This window comes from Polypterus senegalus, chromosome 4 (assembly GCF_016835505.1).
Source record: "Polypterus senegalus isolate Bchr_013 chromosome 4, ASM1683550v1, whole genome shotgun sequence".
Taxonomy (NCBI): Eukaryota; Metazoa; Chordata; class Cladistia; order Polypteriformes; family Polypteridae; genus Polypterus; species Polypterus senegalus.
This window is the reverse complement of record NC_053157.1, coordinates 65,434-85,014: the sequence shown is the minus strand read 5'-3', so window position 1 is coordinate 85,014 and position 19,581 is coordinate 65,434. Positions and strand designations below refer to the sequence as shown.

Below are 19,581 nucleotides of genomic sequence, written 5' to 3'. Positions count from 1 at the left end.
ACTGCGGAGCTCAACAGTCCACCTTCCGGGCCACTAGAGGGCCACCCTTTATGCCCTCACCTACTTCACATTGTCATTTTCTTCCAGAAGGGTCAGGACTGGTGAAAGGAGATGGCCGAGTTCTCCACAGAGCTCAGAGTGGCGGCGGGTGCCCATGTTATAGCGAGTGCTGAGCTTGTCGCTTATGCCAGGGTGAGCCAAAGCTCGAGGGTCTCTCCTCTTGCCATCAACTGGCACAGCTCAGCGGTGATTAATGGACTGACATTGTTGGTTATTTAGATTTATGTTCATTTGATTCAAACTCGTTTTTCTTTTCTGTGTGCTGGCATTTTACGTGAGGACTTGTCACAGCGCTCAGCGGCCGTACTTGGTGACGAGCACCAGACAGCGATAAAGTGAAAGGACGGTGACACTGTGTGGAAATGACAGCTTCCTCCACTTGTGGTGCCATCCTGTCATCTCATCTGCTGCCCTCCAGTGTCAGCCTGGCCAGCCTGATGGGCACACACCTTGTTGAGGGCCTTTTCTCATTTCCTGTCACCTTCTCCAGGTCCCCAGTGTCACCAGATCATTAGGCCTCATTCTGTGCCCACAGCTCGTTTCTTCTCATCTTCTCTTGTCTTTTGTGCCCCTTGGCCTGCAAATGGCGTCTATTGTACAATACAATTTTATATTTTATTTAATCAAGTTTAAAATAATACAAAAATATGAATCACAGTGGAAATTTACGATCGGAATTACTATGAAAATAATGCTGCAGACATTTAGTGGCAATAAATTAGGATTCTTCATTCCCCACCCCCGCTTGGTCAGTGTCTGAGAGGCCTCATCTGAGGCGTGTGAGCGCCAGGCCGTCTGTGCCCACTGAGTCCTCATCTCGACGGCCTCCAGTACGTGGGCACGCAGTGGCAGACTTCCTCGCTGAAGTAGTATCCCGTCTCACAGGCTCGCCTTCGACAAGGTGATGTGTGGCAGCTGGGGGGCAAAGAAAGAAAAGTTAGAACGGTGAGACTCCATGCCCCTGACACCTGGGGTCAGCTGGCACACACCTGGGGAGGTTGAGCGTGGGCATTGTGAACATCAGGTCTGCTATGGACACCACATCTGCTTGTGGCTTGGCCCTCATAGCATGGCAGCCCGCTTGCTGGCACCAGAAGGGACACAGGAGAGCGCTCAATAGATACGGGTACGGGCATTGTCACTGCGGGTATCATGGGTACCACCCACAAGGTGATAATGGAGAATGGAGACTACAAAGCCCCTGATGTAGCAGGCCAAACAAAGCCCCCGTTTGCACGATGCACTTGGTGGGTGTTCGCCAACATAAAGTCGGAGTTCATTAAGACAGAACTGGGCTTGTGAAGCGCCAAGCTGCACCCTCTGCTCGGTTCTGGTGCTTGAGCCCACCTGATTTGTGCCCCCCTCGCTTTTCTTTGTTCTCCTCTCTCAGAGCTCACTCTGCAATGCCGATATCATGTGACCCACCAACAGGTGGGCTGTGATTGGGCTGGACTGACCAATGAATGAGCAGGAGGCGGGGCTTTAGTTCAAATGGTCCTCCCTAGATGTTCGCGAGAGGATTTTCCCAAAGTGCTTTATTTAACCCAACTTTATTAAAACTGTAGGATTATGGGATGTTGCGCGTGTTCCCCTGGACGCTTGGCACAGTAAAGGCCGTGTCACACTGTGTGACTTTTCCAGCGATTTTCAGTCGTAGCCTTCATTTACACATAATGAGCCAGTCAGAGGCAGTTGGTGACGCGCGCCTGTGCCCGCCGGTCCTGTAGTCTGATATCCCCAGCGACTTGCCCCTCAAACTGGTTTAGTCACAGGGATGGTTCTGTGCGTGACAGCGGGCAGCCAATCGATGGTCACCTGCAAACAGAGGAGATGCTCGTCTGCCTCGTCTTCCTCGCCATTCCTGTTAACCCTTCGTACAGCCCCTGCTGCGCCAGGTGGCACGCTATTGGCTGTCGGTAAAAGGGGCCAGTCCGGCTGTGCTGGGTGGTCAGCGCGTGGTCACCACATGTGACGGTCATTTCCAACGAGGTGGCCAGTGTGACAAACCCAACGGTCGCCTGAAGTGCGTCTCAACATTTGCATTTGCCTGTCGTGTGGCATCATCTGCAAAAACCAACAGCTTGATAAGACCAGAGCTGGCAGTGACGGCGTGCCAGGGGCATCATGGCGTGTATTTGTCGTATTTTAATGTAAAGTTAAGTCACACAATCGCTCCTTCTAAGGGATGGTGGCTTTAAACTCCTTCATTTTTTAGTTGCTTTGATGTGTTGCAGGAAGTGCAGCAGCCGAGAGTCTGAGCTACCAGCGAGTCCTCGAGGTCCTTCATGAGGCCGTTTAAGTGACGTCAAATGGACGATGACACTCGCATATTTCACGTGACAAGGCGGCCTGATGTAAGCCTCGCGTCAGATCAGAGCGCCACTCATCGCCGAGGAGACGAATTCCGATAGCCGCACTTGCTGTGCCCTCCACGTGCCACATAATGCGTTGAAGAGAGGAGTTGGCACTTTGTGCTGTGCCTGTCAAGGGGCGCTGATGTGCCAACGTGCTTTACGTCGCACGATTTAAGCAAACGTCTGAAATGAGTGCCGAGTGTCTTTGCTGTAAATGCAGAATCTCAGTTGCCTGCTCTCGGGTAGAACCGGCCATCCAGCCCATCAACGCTCGCCAGTCTGGTCCACCCAACTCCTCCAAACCTCAAGTCGCGTTCTGAAGGTCCCTAAAGCCCTCGCGTCTGTGTGCAAGTGTAACCTTGGCATCGATGCCACTCCAGGAGATAAGTCAGAGCGCTGTATTAATTAGCAGTGTGACGAGAACTTCAAGTGCCCGAGTTCAAAAGGTGGCACTGAAGTCGAGCTGAAGGCCTTCGGAGGACACACTTTGACCCGAGTCCTCTTTCAAAGCGCCGGTGTCTGCTTACGCCTTTTATTTTCGGTTCTTCTCTCCTGGCACAGGCGGCAGGGGCCATGCAGATAATGACAGGCACCGCACAAGAAGCAACTCCAGCTGGGGTACCAGCTTACGGGGCACACATGCTGTACACTCAGCGCTGGCACCAGTCAACCCGACCCCAGGAGGACTCCGTGGCGTCAGCGCCTAGCATGGGCTCTGAACGTAAAACTCTGGTGGCGACGTCCCTTTGGGCTCAGGTGCCTACGGTTAACTGGGATTTGATTTCTTACTGAGTAACAACCAGCAGCGGTGTGGCATCACGAAATGGAAGTCAAATATGTGCATGTAGCGGGCACTAATGTGTGACTGGCATGGGCCGGTTTGCATTTCATCCTCCACCGTCCAGTCGCCAGAGGCAGCAGGTGACCTGAAGGTGGCCGGTACCCGCGGAGCGACGTGGCATCTCCAGCTGTGCCCTCTGCCGCACTTGCCAATCTCGAGTTATCGCGCAGTCTCTTTTCATCACAGATGCAGGGCTTTGCCTCAGCGACCACAAGCATTTCCTTTTCCAGTTGTCTTCAAGCAAGTGACTATTTTTGAAGCAACAGACACAAAGCAGGAACAGATGTGACGAGGAATGGCAAACGGGAGAGGAAAACAGAAACGCTGCTTGGCATTCTTTTAACAGTCGTGATCAGTGACTGTGCCATCCGGCTGAGGCTTCAGCAGACTGGCACCCAGCGGCCATCTGAGACCACTCGCCTGGAGTGAAATCAAAGGCGCCAGGGGAGATGGCGGCCCTCCGTGACATCACTGAACTGCTGCTCGGCTCTGTTGGGGTTTTCTGTCTGCGTGCCTGCGGGTCAGAAATGACAAGATGCCCGACAGTGAAGATGATCGTATCGAATACGGCTAGCGCCCGTCAGGGACAGCGAAGGACAGAAAGGCCAGTGTGAGGTGCTGATCCTACAAGGTGGTCTTCCCTGAATCAGTCTTACTGAGGAGGCCACTGTGCTCATCAGCTGCCAGGTGCAGCCAAGTCAAGTGACGCGTCCCACCGAGCCTTCAAGGGCCCACCGCTACCAGCGCCTGTCAAGGTATTGTGGGCCCTGCTTAAAATGGACATTGGCGTCAAGTGATGTGCTGCCCAATCACACTCAGCCCACACTCTGCCTCACCCAGTCAGCACCCGGCCCTGGGTACGAGGTGAGGGCGTAACGGATGGCGGGGCGACTACAGTGGGGGCAGACCGAGCCGTGCCCGCTGGTCTTACCTGCACGTCTGAGGCCGGAATCTTCGCCCTCGAAGAAAGCACTTGTTGGGGTTCTCGGTGCATTCGCATGTGCACTTGGCAGGGTTCAAAGGTTGGTTCTTTGGGCAGCTCTTGGCACAGACGCACTGGCACGTGCTCCGGTCCAGGACTCTGTTGGGCCCGCAGGAGGCTGCCGACAGCTTGCACACACACTGGCAGCTCTCCCGGTCCAGCTCCCTGTTGGGCCCGCAGCTTGAGGGTCTCAGACCACCCTTACACACGCACTGGCAGCTCTCATCGTCCAGCTCTTTGTTGGGGCCGCAGAGGTCGCTCAGTCCGTCAGAGGAACCTGCACAAGAAGACAGAGGGACGTCACAGAACGGGCATCGGGGACACCGCAGAAACATCGGTGCCCAAATGAGCAGGCGGCACCAACCGCTCTTTTAGACTGGCGTCCATTAGCAGTGAGTGAAGGCCCACACTTTCTTACAATATACAAGATGGGCCTAATGGTCAGTGTGGGTGGGCTCCTGCTGGGCGCTGCCACAGCCTGACTGGTCAATGAGACGCTGAGCCACAGCAGAGTGCAAGCTGACCATCTGGAAGAAATGTTTATTAGCCGGGTGACGATGTGGCACTCTAGTCAGTCTGCTCTCGCCTGTGCTCAGCTTCACTGTCACTGTCACTGTCACCGTCACTGTCGAGGACTTCTGTCCAGCCCGGCTCACAGATTGACGTCTTTTACCTTTTCTTCCCTCCATTAACTCTCTCGATTCGTTTTGTCATTTGATGTCTGGTCACCCTGCACTCGTTTGTCCTCCCGACTCCCCATATGGTGGGTGCCTGAATGCCCATTAGGGTAAGGGGCACCACAAGCTGCTTGCCCTGCTGTGGGTCTCGGGACTCCCTAAACTCAACGGCACTAAGGACACGTCAAAGAGAAGCACACTTACGGGAGTCTGGGGACAGAGGGGGAAACGTGAAATCGTGCTGCACCACACAGCGGCACAGGGGAGCACTCCAGACGTGGTCTTTGGGACATGTCCTGTTAGCTCCGTCACACCTGAAAGAGGACAAAAAATAAATGAGTCAATGGAAACGAAACGAGCAGATGGCATCAGAGACAAGCAAGGACAGTCCTGGGCACACGTCAGTGAGGAAACTCAAAGGATTTACAGGGGCATTGGCTGGCAGTTAAACAGCACAACAACAGCACACTTGGCACTGCCAAGTGACACGTACAGGGTACGCGTCTGAGGACTGAAGACAATGAAAGCGGGTGAAGCCCATCGTCTAATCTGGCACCGTCAGCTGGACACATCTGTAAAAGAACTCAGACGGTCCAGAGATCAGAACTTCTACATCTGCTTGTCACTGAGATGATGAGATATGAAAGGCGCTATATGATTGATAGATAGATAGAGTGAACAGTGCTATATAATAGATAGAGTGAAAGGCGCTATATAATTGATAGATAGATAGAGTGAAAGGTGCTATATAATAGATGGATAGATAGATAGATAGATAGAGAGAAAGGTGCTATATAATAGATAGATAGATTGATAGAGTGAAAGGTGCTATATAATAGAGTGAAAGGCGCTATATGATAGATAGATAGAGTGAAAGGTGCTATATAATTGATAGATAGAGTGAAAGGCGCTATATGATAGATAGATAGATAGAGTGAAAGGCGCTATATGATAGATAGATAGATAGATAGAGAGAAAGGCGCTATATGATAGATAGATAGAGTGAAAGGTGCTATATAATTGAGTGAAAGGTGCTATATAATTGATAGATAGAGTGAAAGGTGCTATATAATAGTAGATAGAGTGAAAGGCGCTATATAATTGATAGATAGAGTGAAAGGTGCTATATAATAGAGTGAAAGGCGCTATATAATAGATAGATAGATAGATAGAAGAGTGAAAGGCTATATGATAGATAGATAGATAGATAGATAGATAGAGTGAAAGGTGCTATATAATTGATAGATAGATAGAGTGAAAGGCGCTATATAATAGATAGATAGATAGAGTGAAAGGTGCTATATGATAGATAGATAGATAGATAGAGTGAAAGGTGCTATATAATAGAGTGAAAGGCGCTATATAATAGATAGATAGATAGATAGAGTGAAAGGCGCTATATGATAGATAGATAGATAGATAGAGTGAAAGGCGCTATATAATTGATAGATAGATAGAGTGAAAGGTGCTATATAATAGATAGATAGAGTGAAAGGCGCTATATGATAGATAGATCCGATTTGCCAAGGTGGGGTGTTGAAGTGGCGCGTCATTCACTTTGGGTTCTTCCTTTAATAACATGTCACTTGGACTCCGGCACAGAGAGCCATCACCTAACGGAGTGGTGACTACAGTGACATGCATGTAAACGTCCATCGGTTACTAAACTCCACTGACAACAGAAGAAGTCATAAACAGAATGAATCTGTGGGGTGCCAAGGATCCTTGGTAATGCTAGAGAGGGTCTAACAGACCACCCAGACCCTCCCTGGCATCTCCTAATGGTGATGGTCGGCCATTTTTGTCATCATCCAGCCATGTGGCTCCCACAAGTGGAACCAGAAATTAACCGCGGGGGCCTCGTTGTGGCCTGCTGAGTGCGCTCTGGATATTGCAGTGAGATTGTAGCTCAGTGGTGACCCCCGTTGTAATTCTGGCTAAGGAAGGGTCAGAGTATCTCATTAATACCACAAAAGGAGCTCCGAGTGGCTCGGGGATGCGTGGCACCACTGTGGAGTGAAGGCGATGAGAGACGTGGTACCCGAGTCACTGCTCGGATTCACAGAGTCCACATCTTGGCCCCCCTTTCTGTCCACATGTGACGTGGCAGCTGTGCCCACTCAATCGGCCAGCCTCCCTCATCTTTTCCATCGTCCAGCAGACCACGTGGCTCCGCTGTCATCCAGCACATGCAGCCCAGGCGTCACGACACGCCGCCGTCTCGTGCGAGGCCAAAGTGCATTTCTGAGGCTCGCATTCTTGGAAGTTTTCTTTAATGACACAAAGATGTACAGCACGAGAGCGAGCGAGCGGAGCGCGGCGGGGGGCTTCACTTCAAGTGGGCCTGCAGGCAGACACGCAAACCCGAGAGGACGCCTGCTACTCGCCGGCTGGTGTGTGCTCAGCTTGGAATGCGTTTCAGCAGAACGCCACTCGCCATGTTCAAGTGTGAGCCGCCAGCTTGCATCGAGTGGCTCACTCATGATACCAGGCTGTGCCCCTTCACCCACTGATGATAGAGGAAGCCTCAGAGCTGCTGGCTGTAAAAGATGGAAGGCACGGCAATGCTGACCAAATGTCCAAGTAGCCCCTCCGTTCCTTGTCATCCAGGGTTGTGAAACATCGGCTGGCGAGTGTGACGAGAGCGTGCCAGCGAACTTGGAGGCGGGTGAATGGACTGGCAGAAAAACAAGCCTAAGCCTTTGATGAACGTCAATTAACTGGTCAGCCCTCCTCCCCATCATGCACCTCAGTTGAAGGACGCCGAGCACCCGGGATTAAACGTTGAGGAATGCGCGGGTGCTCCTCACTCGCTGGCCCCTCAGCAGGACGTCCACACGGCAGCCGGTCCACGCACACACATGTGGACATGTCTCGCTAGGCCGACAACATCTGCTTTTTCTTAGGCATTTCCTGAATGTTTGAAAGCTCAGGGGAGACGCAGGTTCCAGAAAATTCTTTTATTGTAAATCATCTGGACAGTCGTTGTGTTTGAAGGAAATGAGTCGGAATGGGGAAGTACAGCTCGGGATGGACTGGCCGGCCCTTCAGCAAGATGAAATGATCTGGCACTTCCATAGATCCGCGTGCCCCCTCTAGCGAGAACGAGCCGAGCGGCCCACCAGGGAGCGGCCGTGTCCGAGGATCAGCTCCATCATTTGCAGCCTCTCAACGACATGGACCTCGGTGCAACTGCCAGCCTAGTCACTGGGTGGACTGCCCGCTTCTCTCGGCGAGGTGGCATTGGACTAACTGGTGGCATCTCATCCAGGGATGGTCCCTGCCTTGTACTTGTGTGACGCTCGGCTGGAAAACGCAGTGTCACAGGGCCACCTGTCACCTCTATGTCCTTGTAGCCCCATGACAGGGAGCCGTTTCGTCCGTGGGGCCCACTTAAAGTCCCATCTTGTAATCTTCAACTGTCTGCCTATCTACCAATTCAGGTACAGCTGAAAGGTGCTATGGCGCCTTGTTGTCACTCACTTTGTCCTTGCTGTTCTCACTCTTACATCTGTAGATGTCCCTATAAGCCATCATGAAAGCACAGTGGACCACAATGTCCCTGAAGTCCTCCCTTTAAAGGTTCTCAGAATGCTTGTGAATCCTGAAAATGAGTCACAGTGGGGCCCAGTGGCACGGCCAGCTCGTCACAGCAATCTCTTACACTGGCCAGTACCCCTCGCTAGTCAAACCATTGCCATAGGATGTCAGCTGGCAGGCCCAGCCAAGGAAGATGGCCGCCATCAGACTGGACAAGAAAGAGGTGCACTTACTCTGCCAGGGATCTCCTGATGATGGAGTGCACTTGTCTATAAACATCCGGCTTAGACAGGCAGCGGCACGCTGTGTGGTTGGCGAAGCTGATTGTCACTGGCTTTGGCCGCTGGGACAGTGGCACGACAATTTCAAAGAGCTGGACAGGGAGAGAAGGAGAGACAAGCATCAGGTTATGTGGCATGACTTGCTCATCTGAGCCACCACCAGACCTCTTGCCACACTGGAGCAGCAGGTGGATGTGGGCGAGACAGAGGGCATCACTGACCCCTGGCTCTCTGTGGGACATTCAGACGGGAACAGGATGGGGGTGGGGTCCCACCAGCCAAATGGCACAAGCAGACAGAGCAGCCATAGAAGAGATGAAGCTCCACCTAGTGGTCTTACCCAGACAGCATCTAAAGAGCCACTGAGCCGTACGGGCACAAGAGGAGGCCGCCCGTCACAGGTACTCCAGCTACTCTTGAGGTACCAGACCCTCTCCTGGCCCTGCAACCCCACATTCGGGGAGCACATGGCATGCTGAGTGCAACTGTTGACCAGAGTGGGGACGATCGTGGGCACTGCCAGTGGTCTTCATGCCATTTGAAGGGGGCACCACAAGCCAATCAGAAATGTTGTTCTCCAGTAGTAGTGGCCATCCCAGTGAGGTGCCATGTGCTGAAGGTTTGCGTCATGCAGATAATTGGCCTCTCTGCTCATATCAATGATGTGCCCCCTCTATGCCTGCTAATGCCCATTCTTTTCAGAACTGGCCTTTGTGCTCAGTGCCCACCAGTTTGTATCTAAATGTTTTCCACTGAGGCCACTGGTGGCTGAGGTCAGAAGCATAAAGTTTGTATTAAGGGGTTGTTGGTGGCCTTCAGCGATGTGCTCTAGACGAGCAGTGGTCTCACAGTGATGGTGGTCCTGGTGGGGGACCGTCATGCCCAACATGCGTGCAGATACTGTGGGATGTGTGGTACGATCGGTGCCCTGACACCCCTTCAAGTTTTTTGGCATGTCCTCTGGCGCAGTGGCTTGGCCAAGTAGACTGAGCCACAAAGTAATGCTGAGATGGGCGCGGGGTGAGAGCCCTCGCCTGGGCATTGAGGCCCTTGGACCCTGAACTGTCCCAGAACGGTGTTGTGGTCCCTACTGCAGTGTGAGGGTCTGGCTTGGCCCGCAGCTCCATGCGTATGGCAGGCACTTGTGTGTTTTGGCACGTCAGCCTCAGATGCCACCTCGCCCTTCCCTTTGACGCAGGCAGCACAGCTGATTTTCTCATTTAAGGATGAGGTGCACTGGGCGTTTTGGTTGGCGCTGCAGATCTGGGGTGTGAGGCTCACACACACACACGCGCACACACACACACACACAGGACAGGGCGGCGGTGGGACGGCGGAGTGAAGCCCACACAGTTGCGCCCCCTGCGGACGACTCACTTACGGTTTTGCTGACGTAGGACGTGCTGATGTTCATGCACTGAAGACCCTCGCTGTTGCAGCAGCCCCCACATCTGTAGACAGACACGCAGGTGGGTTTAAAGAAGGTGTTGGCAGCCGCCCCAAACTCCTTTCCAACATCTAAACAAACCTCTCGTGGCATGCACTGGGTCTTTCTCCACTCCGCCTCAATACCTGTCAAACACACGGCCACAGGTCAGAGACAGAAGAGCGCCATGCCCGCTCACGCCCTGTGTGCCCCAGCCAAGGCGAGCCCCCCAACTCCCCCCATCACCCGTCGTCATCCTGCCGTCACCCCTGTCAGCACAGCAGCATATTTGAATATGGAGGGAGGGCGACCGGGTGGCAAACCAGCTTACACTTTCTTTATACTGGCTTTTCATCGGGTGGGCAGATGACACTTTTGCTGCCCACCAATACCAGGATGAATCTTACTCCGTGGTTTGGGGTATTTTTTTAGTTCATGCCCTGTATAGCTGGAGTTCTCCCTGGCGCCCTCTAGTGCCGGGCTGCAGCTAGGGAGAGGACAGAGGCCCGCGTGCGCCGTCAAGCGTGCCGCCAAGTGTGCCGTTCGTGTGACAGGCACACTTAAGGATCAATAAGACAATTTGGCTTTGGCAGGGCTTTACCCAAACGGATGACTTCATCCTCGCCTGCTTTTCATTTCCCTTTCGTACGACGCCGTTGCGTAACGCGGCCCCCTCTTCATGCTGCTGGAATGCAAGCGAGTCGAGTCACGCTGCTGCCCTTTCGTTCAGGCCGACGTAAACAGAACACTTAGCGGTTCGGTGCCGTGCCGCCCTCCAGCAGGGCGCCCGTCTGTCCATCTGCCCACCCGGGAGAGGCGTCCCTACCGAGCAGCAGCCAAGCAAGAGCCACGGGCCTACCGAACTTGAGTGGCCCACCTGCGTCTTGGCTCTTGCTTGTCACTTGGTCACCCTCGCTTACCTTCACCCAACTTCTCGTCTCATTTGGTGGCATTTCACTGAACTGGCATTTCTAAAGAGCAGAGTGCCAGGCTCCCTCAGCGACTCGCAGGTCAAACTCACGGCCACGACTTTTAACAGGACGAGCCCTTCATCAGCAGCAGACCTGAACGGCTTGTGTGGTCACTGAAGTGGACGTCATCGTCACACCCACAAAATACCAAGGCCAGCGCTTCACACTTACTTTTAAAAATCTCAAAGTTGTAATGTGCTGCGGCGAATGCCATGGGCTCATCTTCTTGTCCCACGTCCGAGGCACTGGACTCCTTGAAGTGGAAGCGTCCCCCCCTCTTTGACTGGCACTTCAGCATCGTCCAGTACTCGGGGTAGATGATTTTCATCAGCTCGTCCACGCTGGATGCCAATCGCAACTGCTCTTCTATAGTTGGGACGGGATCATCCTGGGGACAGAAGCAGAAGTTTAGAAACATTGAGGGTGACCACAATGCAAATCAGAGTGGGCTTCGGCCCTGATGGAGAACTCTGATTAGATGGGGCACTCATCTCCACCTCCTGGCACTACTGTCCCCTCCACTCATTGAAGCCTGGCCGCTGCCTCTGGAGCCAGATGACAAGTACCTGCCAGCCACTTTGGAGATCCTGATGTAAGCAGAGCTGACTGCCCATCCCAAAGCCACACCTGAAGGTGCCAGTGATACGTAGTACCCAACTACCCACTCGCCCGCTTCCTACTGGCTCACCACGCCATTCCTTATGGCTATTGGGTTTCCCAGACTTGTGCCTCAGCCCACTTGCACTAGATGTGACACAGTGGCCACTTGAGGACACCCCCCTTTCCCACATCCTCAATTTGCCCTTCAGTTTGCTGCCTGGGCGTCTCAGTGTCTTGGCTATGCCAGTCTACTTCCTGTTCTCAAACCTCAGTGTCCTCCCCTAAGATGCCACTTCTTAAGAAGTCCAAAGAGGCCACCGGTGGAAAGGAGAGTAAGGTCTTCACCACTAGAGGATGACCAACACCAAAGCTAAGCCTGGATCTCTGCTCTGCCTGGCATCTCTACCGGCACATGCAGTGCTTGCCCGAAGACCCTCAAGACGTTTGAATCCCACAGTCAACCCTCAAGCTGTTTGTTTTCGAGGTGGTCTTGTCATGCGTACAATCTTCATATGGCCAGACCTAGAAGAGGACCATAACCTGATGTTTGCAAGGGGCAGGAGGTGACTGCAAATGACATACAGGAGCTAAAAATGCCCGAAGTACATCTCTGCACCCGCCTTAAAAGCTGCCCGTGGTCATCCATCCTATGCTTTTGGCTCGAGTCCTGCCAGATCTCCTTATTTAGTGATGCCACCTGCCCAAGGTGCCTCATCGTGTTTGTGCTTCTGTGCCCATTGTGAGTGTGAGCCATCGTTCGTTACCCTTACCTCCCCGACATCCTCTAAAGCGCCGATGCTCCCCTGATGGCATCTTTTGGTTGTTTCTTGTGACTAAGCATCTCACAGTGGACACTTGCCACTCTTCCAGCAAGCCTGGCATTTGTTGGCTTCTGGGTGTGTCGCTGGTGACAAACCTGTGATGAACATGCAGGTTCCAAGAGCGTGGTGCCAACCACTGTGCCTACCTGTGTTACTATTTAATTGAACCCCCAGTTCGCCGGGGTGGCTAAGGTGCAGCACAGGTTAGGAAATCTGAAGTGTTAGTAAAGCTTGAAGTCCTTATGGCCCCCCGTCTTGTGGCGTTCAGAACGTTATGAGCCAATCTGCGCTTGATTAAAGCAAACAGGTGATCAATCTACATTTTATATAGCGCCTTTCACATTTGTCAGATTCGAGAGTGTCAACAACAAAAGCCACACGCTGTCGGGGACGTCAATGGGCACAGCCTCTTTCGAAAAGGTGCTACATAAAGGGGCTCACTAGTATCTCGTCACTTCTACGATCGCCTCTAGAATGCCATGCGCTCGTGCTGCCAGCCTTGAGATGTGCCATCGTTAACGGCAGGGTTCATGTGACGAGAGCTCCACGGTGGCACCGTGCCAGGCCCTGCCGCTGGAGATGACAGCGCGGATGAAGAACGATGAGGCCGACAGCTGCACGACACGGCCGGAATGCGCGCTCGTCTCCGTGCTGTTTGGACAAAAAGGCGCACAAATGAAGGATTTTACGGCTCGCGACTTTTAACCTCGAAGATCTCAGCAAGAAAAAATGTTGCCTTTCCAGTTTGGAGCCAGCAATTAAAGTTTTGTTGCCGCTTTTGTGATTAGAAATGTTTGTGGCTCAGCGTTCACCGGAATTTAACCCTGAGCTGGAGCAGCCTGGCGCAGAGCCGCGGCTCACGAGTGAGCTGCCAGGTGGACCCTGCCGACAGCATGCCAATGTGCATGCCAGTGTGCATGCCAGCACAGTCTGTTTGTCTTATGCCCCTCACATGTACGCTGTGTGCCCAGTGTGGCTCATGCATTACGTGGTCCTCCCGTGTCCAGTGTGTTTTTGTGCAATTGGTCTCTGTATGGCACAGGCCCTTCATATGCCCAGCGTGTGTGCGATGTGCCCCAACATATTCATGCTTGTCTGTATCCCCGCTGCTGTGGCTGAATCTATGCCAGTCATATGCCCGTCACATTCTGGGTTTCAGTTTCTTCTGGGGCCCCATAAAATGCACATGCACTGCTACTGCCTGGCACCACGGCTCTTTATGATCAGCCTAGAGGCTTTCCTGCCACCCACTCTGCAGATAGAACTGACCGTTGTGGCTCTCAGGCTGGCACACCGCATGGATGATTTTCACTCTAGGTGCCAAATTTCAGACATAACTGCAATGCCCTAGGTGAAGAGGGGTAGTTTATGAAGGAGCGATGCCAGCCCAGCTGCCCCATCTACAGATTATCAAGCAGCTGTGCTATTTTGGCTCTGACACATGTGCAGGTAACCAAACACAGCTGACAGAAGTGCCAGGGGGCAAGAGGCGCGCTGCTTGTTTTCTTTCTCCGCTCGCATCTCAGAGGTTTCTCTTGGCAGCTTGGCTGCTTCTGTTGCCAAGTGCCGGCGTGTTATGACATTTTCTACTCCGCCTTGACCGCAGGCCAAATCTCAGACCTGGCAGCAGGCACAGGAATCTGCCCACTTCACCACTGCTGCTTTGTGCCATGAGACCTCCGAATAGGTTGGGGACCACCCCATAGGCCGACCTGCCCGAGTCTGAAGTCACTGGAGTGAACAATGGCACCCCACATGGCTCATGCCACACACACAACATGGTATGCAACCATTGTTTGTAAAATGGAGTGCCAGGGGGGTGAGGGCAGGGCATGCGGTCGAGGTCAAATCTGAGGCAGAATTGGAGGAAATGTGGAAAAATCCGCGAGCCAACTGGAGACTTGAAGGAGCACAAAGTGCAGCACACAGAGCAGGGTGATGGCTGGGACCTGGCAGTGGTCATGAGATGGGGCCAAGTAGTAAGAAAAGTGGGCAAAGGACTGCAGAAGGGTGGCACCATATACAGAGATGACAGAAGGAAGCGTCACACTGAGGATATCAAGATGGCGGCAGTCAATCCACTGCATGAGCCACCTGTGATTCGGGGGTCCAATCCCCGTTGAATCAGGCGCAAGTCAAGAACCAACCTTGGGCATCCTTCCATTGCTTGGCATGCTCATGCATATTCCTCACTTGTACATGCCAGGTGATGTTAACAGCCCAATGTGCAGTGGCATCAAAAAAGGCAAGTTCAGCGGGCAGCAACAGCATCGCTGGCCACCTTACTCCCCCAAATCAATGGGACACCTGAACTGGCTTGTCATTCGTTCCTTTATGGACACTCAGTGGCGGGTAGAAGCTGATACTGGTGACGAAATGTGACAAGACGCGGGTGAAGACCAAGGGGACACCCTATAACAACTAAAAGGACATAAGCAAGGAAGTGCGGAGAGACAAAATTCAAATTAAAGTCGAGCAGAAGGACGGTGCCAGTCATGGAGGAGGGCAGCAGCGACCTGCTTAACACAAAATGGCATCTCGGTGAGGTCCTCATGGCAGCCCCTCAAAAACAGGGCACCCCAACCCTAATGTCTGAGTCCCAGATGTGGGGTGCAAGGAGAACACAAATGAGAAGGTGGGTACAGCACCCCCTGTTGGACAGCTCCGCAGTGTCACCTTGAGTCCCACTCACAGGCCATTTCTGTTTGGCTTTTCCTTTATGGCGCCCACACTACCCATGGGACATCATTTTGAAATGTTGCTTCATTTTGTGTTTATTTTGACATCGAGTTTCCGAATTCATTCAGTCAGAGCTTTGTGGCTCAGCCTGCTGCTGCCAAGGCCTCAGGTGATGACCAAGGGTCTCATTACATTCCCGACTTCTCGATGTGCCTAAACGGACATTTGCATCATCGAGTGACCCGCTGCTTTACGGTGCTGGTTTGCGCATAAACCTCCGCTGCCCATCAGTTAAAAGAAAACAAACAAAACGAAACTAAGCAAACCTATCAAAATCAATCAATCAATCGATCAATAGCTTGAAGAAAGAAGCGAGGCTCCACATGCAAATGGGCAGCACCTCCTTATAGGGGTGACGTGCCATCTGCCGAGTGGACCTAAAGCGGCACGCGCGACCCTCATGGCCGACAGCCAAACCAATAAATGAGACGGACAGACAGACAGACAGACACGACATCGCGCCCTCCTCTTCTGCCCGCCTGTCACTTCCTCCTCTATTATATAGCGCCTTTCGCCTCCATCTATCTGTCTGTCTGTCTGTCTCTGATCGTCCGCCCAGTTTCAGTCCGCCATCCCCACCAGCCAACCAGCGCCACGGCCCCTTCAGCTCGTCCATCAAGCGCGCACAGTCACGCGGATACCTGCGCAGGTGTATCGACGGGCTTCTCCTCAGCAGACGCGGAAATGCACAGGATAAGCGACGAAGAAAGAGGGCAGGACTGCCAGCCCCTCGGCCCTCAGGGCCTGGCAAGCAGTAGAAAGGTGAAGCCCCTGGCGCTCCAGCGCTGCCGCTCAGTGCGCTCTTCTCGACTCCGATCTTGTGCCATAGGATTGTTTGTCCTTCAGTCCCATGAATCCCATTGTTAGGGATAAGCTGCCCCCTGCACCCGGGACGTGGCTGCTGTGCGTTTGGATCGTCGAAGCCTGCACCGCAGGGACCTCCAGATCGACACCGCGTGTACCAAACCGCAGCGCCTTAAGGACAATGCAGTGGCGTCATTGACGTTGTCTGTGCTTCTTTTAATTCTCACGCGTGTTTTCTCGTTTGCACTCAGCTGAAGATTCTCTTGTCGTCCCCAGTCGCTCGTCCCTTCACTCAGGTCTCATCATTGAAAGGTCAGATTATAATAAACTTATTCGCCGGGCCTCTCAGATAAACACACACGGAAGGATGCTGAGATGGCGGGAAGCGCCCGGTGCCCGTTCGCACTTCGTTCATTCCACCCAACAACAACAACAACAACAACAACAACAACATGGCCTGGTGTGCTCACTCCGAAAACCGCAGCACAAACACGCTGGCTTTCTGTCCGGGACGGGACGGGACGGGCCGCGCCGCTGCCTTTGTGACCGCATGTCCTTCTCAGCACAGTGAAGGATGGAGACGTGCGGCCGCGGGACGGTGTATCTGTGAACTCGCTCAGGTGAGTCTACCTGACGGCAGGAGGCCCGTGCCAGATCTGCCACATTTGGGATCTTGCCAATACAGAAATCAGTAGGTCCGATGCCCCCTGTTTGGCTTCCTTCTGCCTCGAGAGACGCCCGATTGCGCAGCAGGGCGTTCTCTCCCACGGCATTCGCCGGCCGCCCTGCTTCCTCCGGCTTGAGCTCCAGCTTGAGCTCGTTTCACGCCGCTTAGGCTTTGATTACTAACAACAGACTATTAACATACCTGCAGCAAAGGCGGCCGACACTCCCAGTTTCGACACATGCCCGCTAAATACCTCGGGATCTCCTGCAGAACTAAACGATGAACTAAAACAAGCAGAGGTGCCACAGTAAGTATTCGATGTGACAGACGGCGCGCATCCCTTCATCTCTTTGCAGAACTCCAATTTTGACTGCAGGGTTGCAAGCCATGCTGGGACCATCCCCAGTCGGAACACCAGCCCACCTCTTTGTATTTATTTACGTAGCTGAAGCCTTAATTCAAAGACACTTTGACACATTTGCGACCCCGCTGGTTACATTCCCTACTTGGTTTCGACAATGGAGCGCAGAAGGTGAAGTGACTTGCTCAGGGTCACACGGTGTCCGTAGCGCCATTTGAGCCCACAACCTCAGGGGTCTGAAGTCCAAAGTCTTAACCGGTACGCCCCGGTACGTCGGGAGCCCGAAGTCAAAGGCGAACGGCACGCAGGGCACGGGACCAGCGCGGAAACTCCGCAGGCAGCGAGCGGCCCGAGCTAGTCGCGAAGCAGAATCCCAAACTAGCGCGACAGCTCGTCACCCTCAAGTAAACCGAGTGCGGAGTGACAACATCACAAAGGTGCGATGAAAGGTACACTTGAGCCCGACAGCTCAGCGAGTGAAACTTTAATCCCAGCCTGACCCTCCCCGGCACGCGCCGAGTCTCATTGGGGGGGTTTCTTCTTCCGTGACAAGTGAGGACTTTCACGGCCGTTAACGTGGAAATCAATCAGGGCGAACCGAACGTTACTGGAACTCCCCGCCGGCGTAGGCGCTTCGGGGCCAGTCACACTCTGGCATGCCATCCGCTCTTCCGGGGGGATTCCCGGCCGACGGTGCAGCGCACCTCTCCCGGGCTGCTGAGCCCCGCAGGCTCTGAAATATAACGGTCCTGGCAGGCTAATGCGCCGGGGCGGAGCGCACGCACGGGGCGCCTTACTCACCTTTGTGTCCCCCTGGTCCTGGTCGTAGTCGTAGTCCTGTGTCCACTCGAAAGCGGTGTCACCGAAAGCGACTGCAGTGTAGATGAGCAAAAAGGAAAAGTCCAGTAAGTGCATTGTCTGTTTGTCTCAGCCCTCCGCGAGCCAAGCAAATGGTGCAAAAGCCGTCCGGGCCCGGGCTGGATGCAAACTTCACTCGAATTCGGGGACCGATCTCGATCGCTCCGGCGCTGCTGCACACTTTCTCCGCGTCACATGAAACGGCATGGAGCCCTCCGGACTCTGGAAAGAGCGACCATGGGAAGGGTGTCGCTGTGGGCGATACTTGCTCGTCTCTCCGCCGTCCTCCTGGCGTAGCGCGATCCCCTGCGCAGAAGCCGATAAATCCGTCGCTGTGTGAGATCCAAAGTAGGGAGACTTCAGATGGCGTTAAAATCCACAAGAGCGCCGAATGGCATGTTTAGTGCCGATTAGCGGTGTCCCCCGTCTAACTTCCTCCTCCTCCTCCTCCTCCTCCTCCTCCTTGTCCTCCTCCTCCTCCTCCTCCTCCTCTCCTCCCCCAAGAGCCGCTGTGAGGGCCGACCGCTTTGCTGCTATTTATACGAAGGCGAGGGCTGAGGCAAAGGAATGGGAGTTGGGACACGTGCGCTCCTCTAGGAGACCTCCTCCACAAACCCCATGGGGTCTCGAAAATATGAGCCCCCCGTGGCCTCCAGCCCGCCTTTTATTACTATTATTATTATTATTATTGAATCGGGAGACTCCGCCCTGTTACTTTTCAGGTGAACTGCCGTTCTATGGACTGCGGCGCCAGGACACGCATGGGGACCACCGACGGCACCCTAATGAAGTGCTGAAAGGAGCTTCGTCCAAAACAGGAGGCAGCAGATATGCACTGGCATGTGGCCGTTGGTGGGCCCGAATTGGCAAAGGCTCTCTAAACGTGCCAAACCTGTGCCAGGAAAGCAGCTGCTGAGAGTGCCAGTCACACCTTCACTAAAGGTTCCTGAGTCGAGAGGACATGTGGGTCGAGGCTCTTATTTCCTTGGAATGCCATTCAGTCTTCCATGCTTTTGTTAACATTCCTCAGGGTTGTGGTGTCATTTGGGATTTCATGGGTGTGTCAGCTCAACACCAATATGTCATTTAGATGGACTTGGCATGTCTGGGGAGTGCAGCAAGCCCTGAACATGAGCTTGAGTATGTAGGCACATATAGGAGATAGGAGGTGGCATGGAACTTGGGCACAGCCTCATAATGTGTGGGCACTGGCCTTCTTGATGGGCAAAAAGCTACCATGCTAAACCTAACTTTGAAGGCTGAGGATACCTGAGGGAAATGGACAGCTGGTGACCTACAACATGAGATGGCACCAAAGCCAGGCTAAGAAAACAATGGCATGAGCTAATGGACTTGATACAAACCACGAAAATCCACCAGGAGAAATGACTGCGGTTTCAGGGTGATGGCATATCGACCGACCAATGAATTAGTCAGCTGATGACCCACTGGACATGTGAGCTCAACTGAGTGTGCTTAAGGTGGGCACATTGCTGCAGCGAGATGACATCCCAGCAGGCTGTGGGCTGAGAGCCAAAGAGAGGTGGACAAAGCAGGGCCGATGCCAGCTGTTTGCCGGGTGCCATTGTGCGTCTTTTG

General features: G+C 53.4%; 1 protein-coding gene across 2 annotated transcripts; it reads right to left on the bottom strand.

Annotated features, from left to right (window-relative positions):
* Positions 1-656: 656 nt before the first annotated feature.
* On the bottom strand, positions 657-18,751 carry vegfc (vascular endothelial growth factor c). 2 transcript variants are annotated; one of them, XM_039750064.1, is made up of 7 exons: positions 17,926-18,751; positions 11,304-11,520; positions 10,117-10,307; positions 8,688-8,827; positions 5,119-5,228; positions 4,187-4,514; positions 657-975 (listed from the first exon to the last, which is right to left on the bottom strand). In XM_039750064.1, the coding sequence occupies exons 1-7, from the start codon at positions 18,037-18,039 to the stop codon at positions 873-875; spliced, it is 1,203 nt and encodes a 400-aa protein (XP_039605998.1). In that variant the 5' UTR covers positions 18,040-18,751; the 3' UTR covers positions 657-872. The 2 variants fall into 2 exon arrangements, with proteins under 2 accessions (XP_039605998.1, XP_039605999.1); XM_039750065.1 differs by lacking the exon at positions 17,926-18,751 and adding an exon at positions 16,965-17,191.
* Positions 18,752-19,581: the final 830 nt, after the last annotated feature.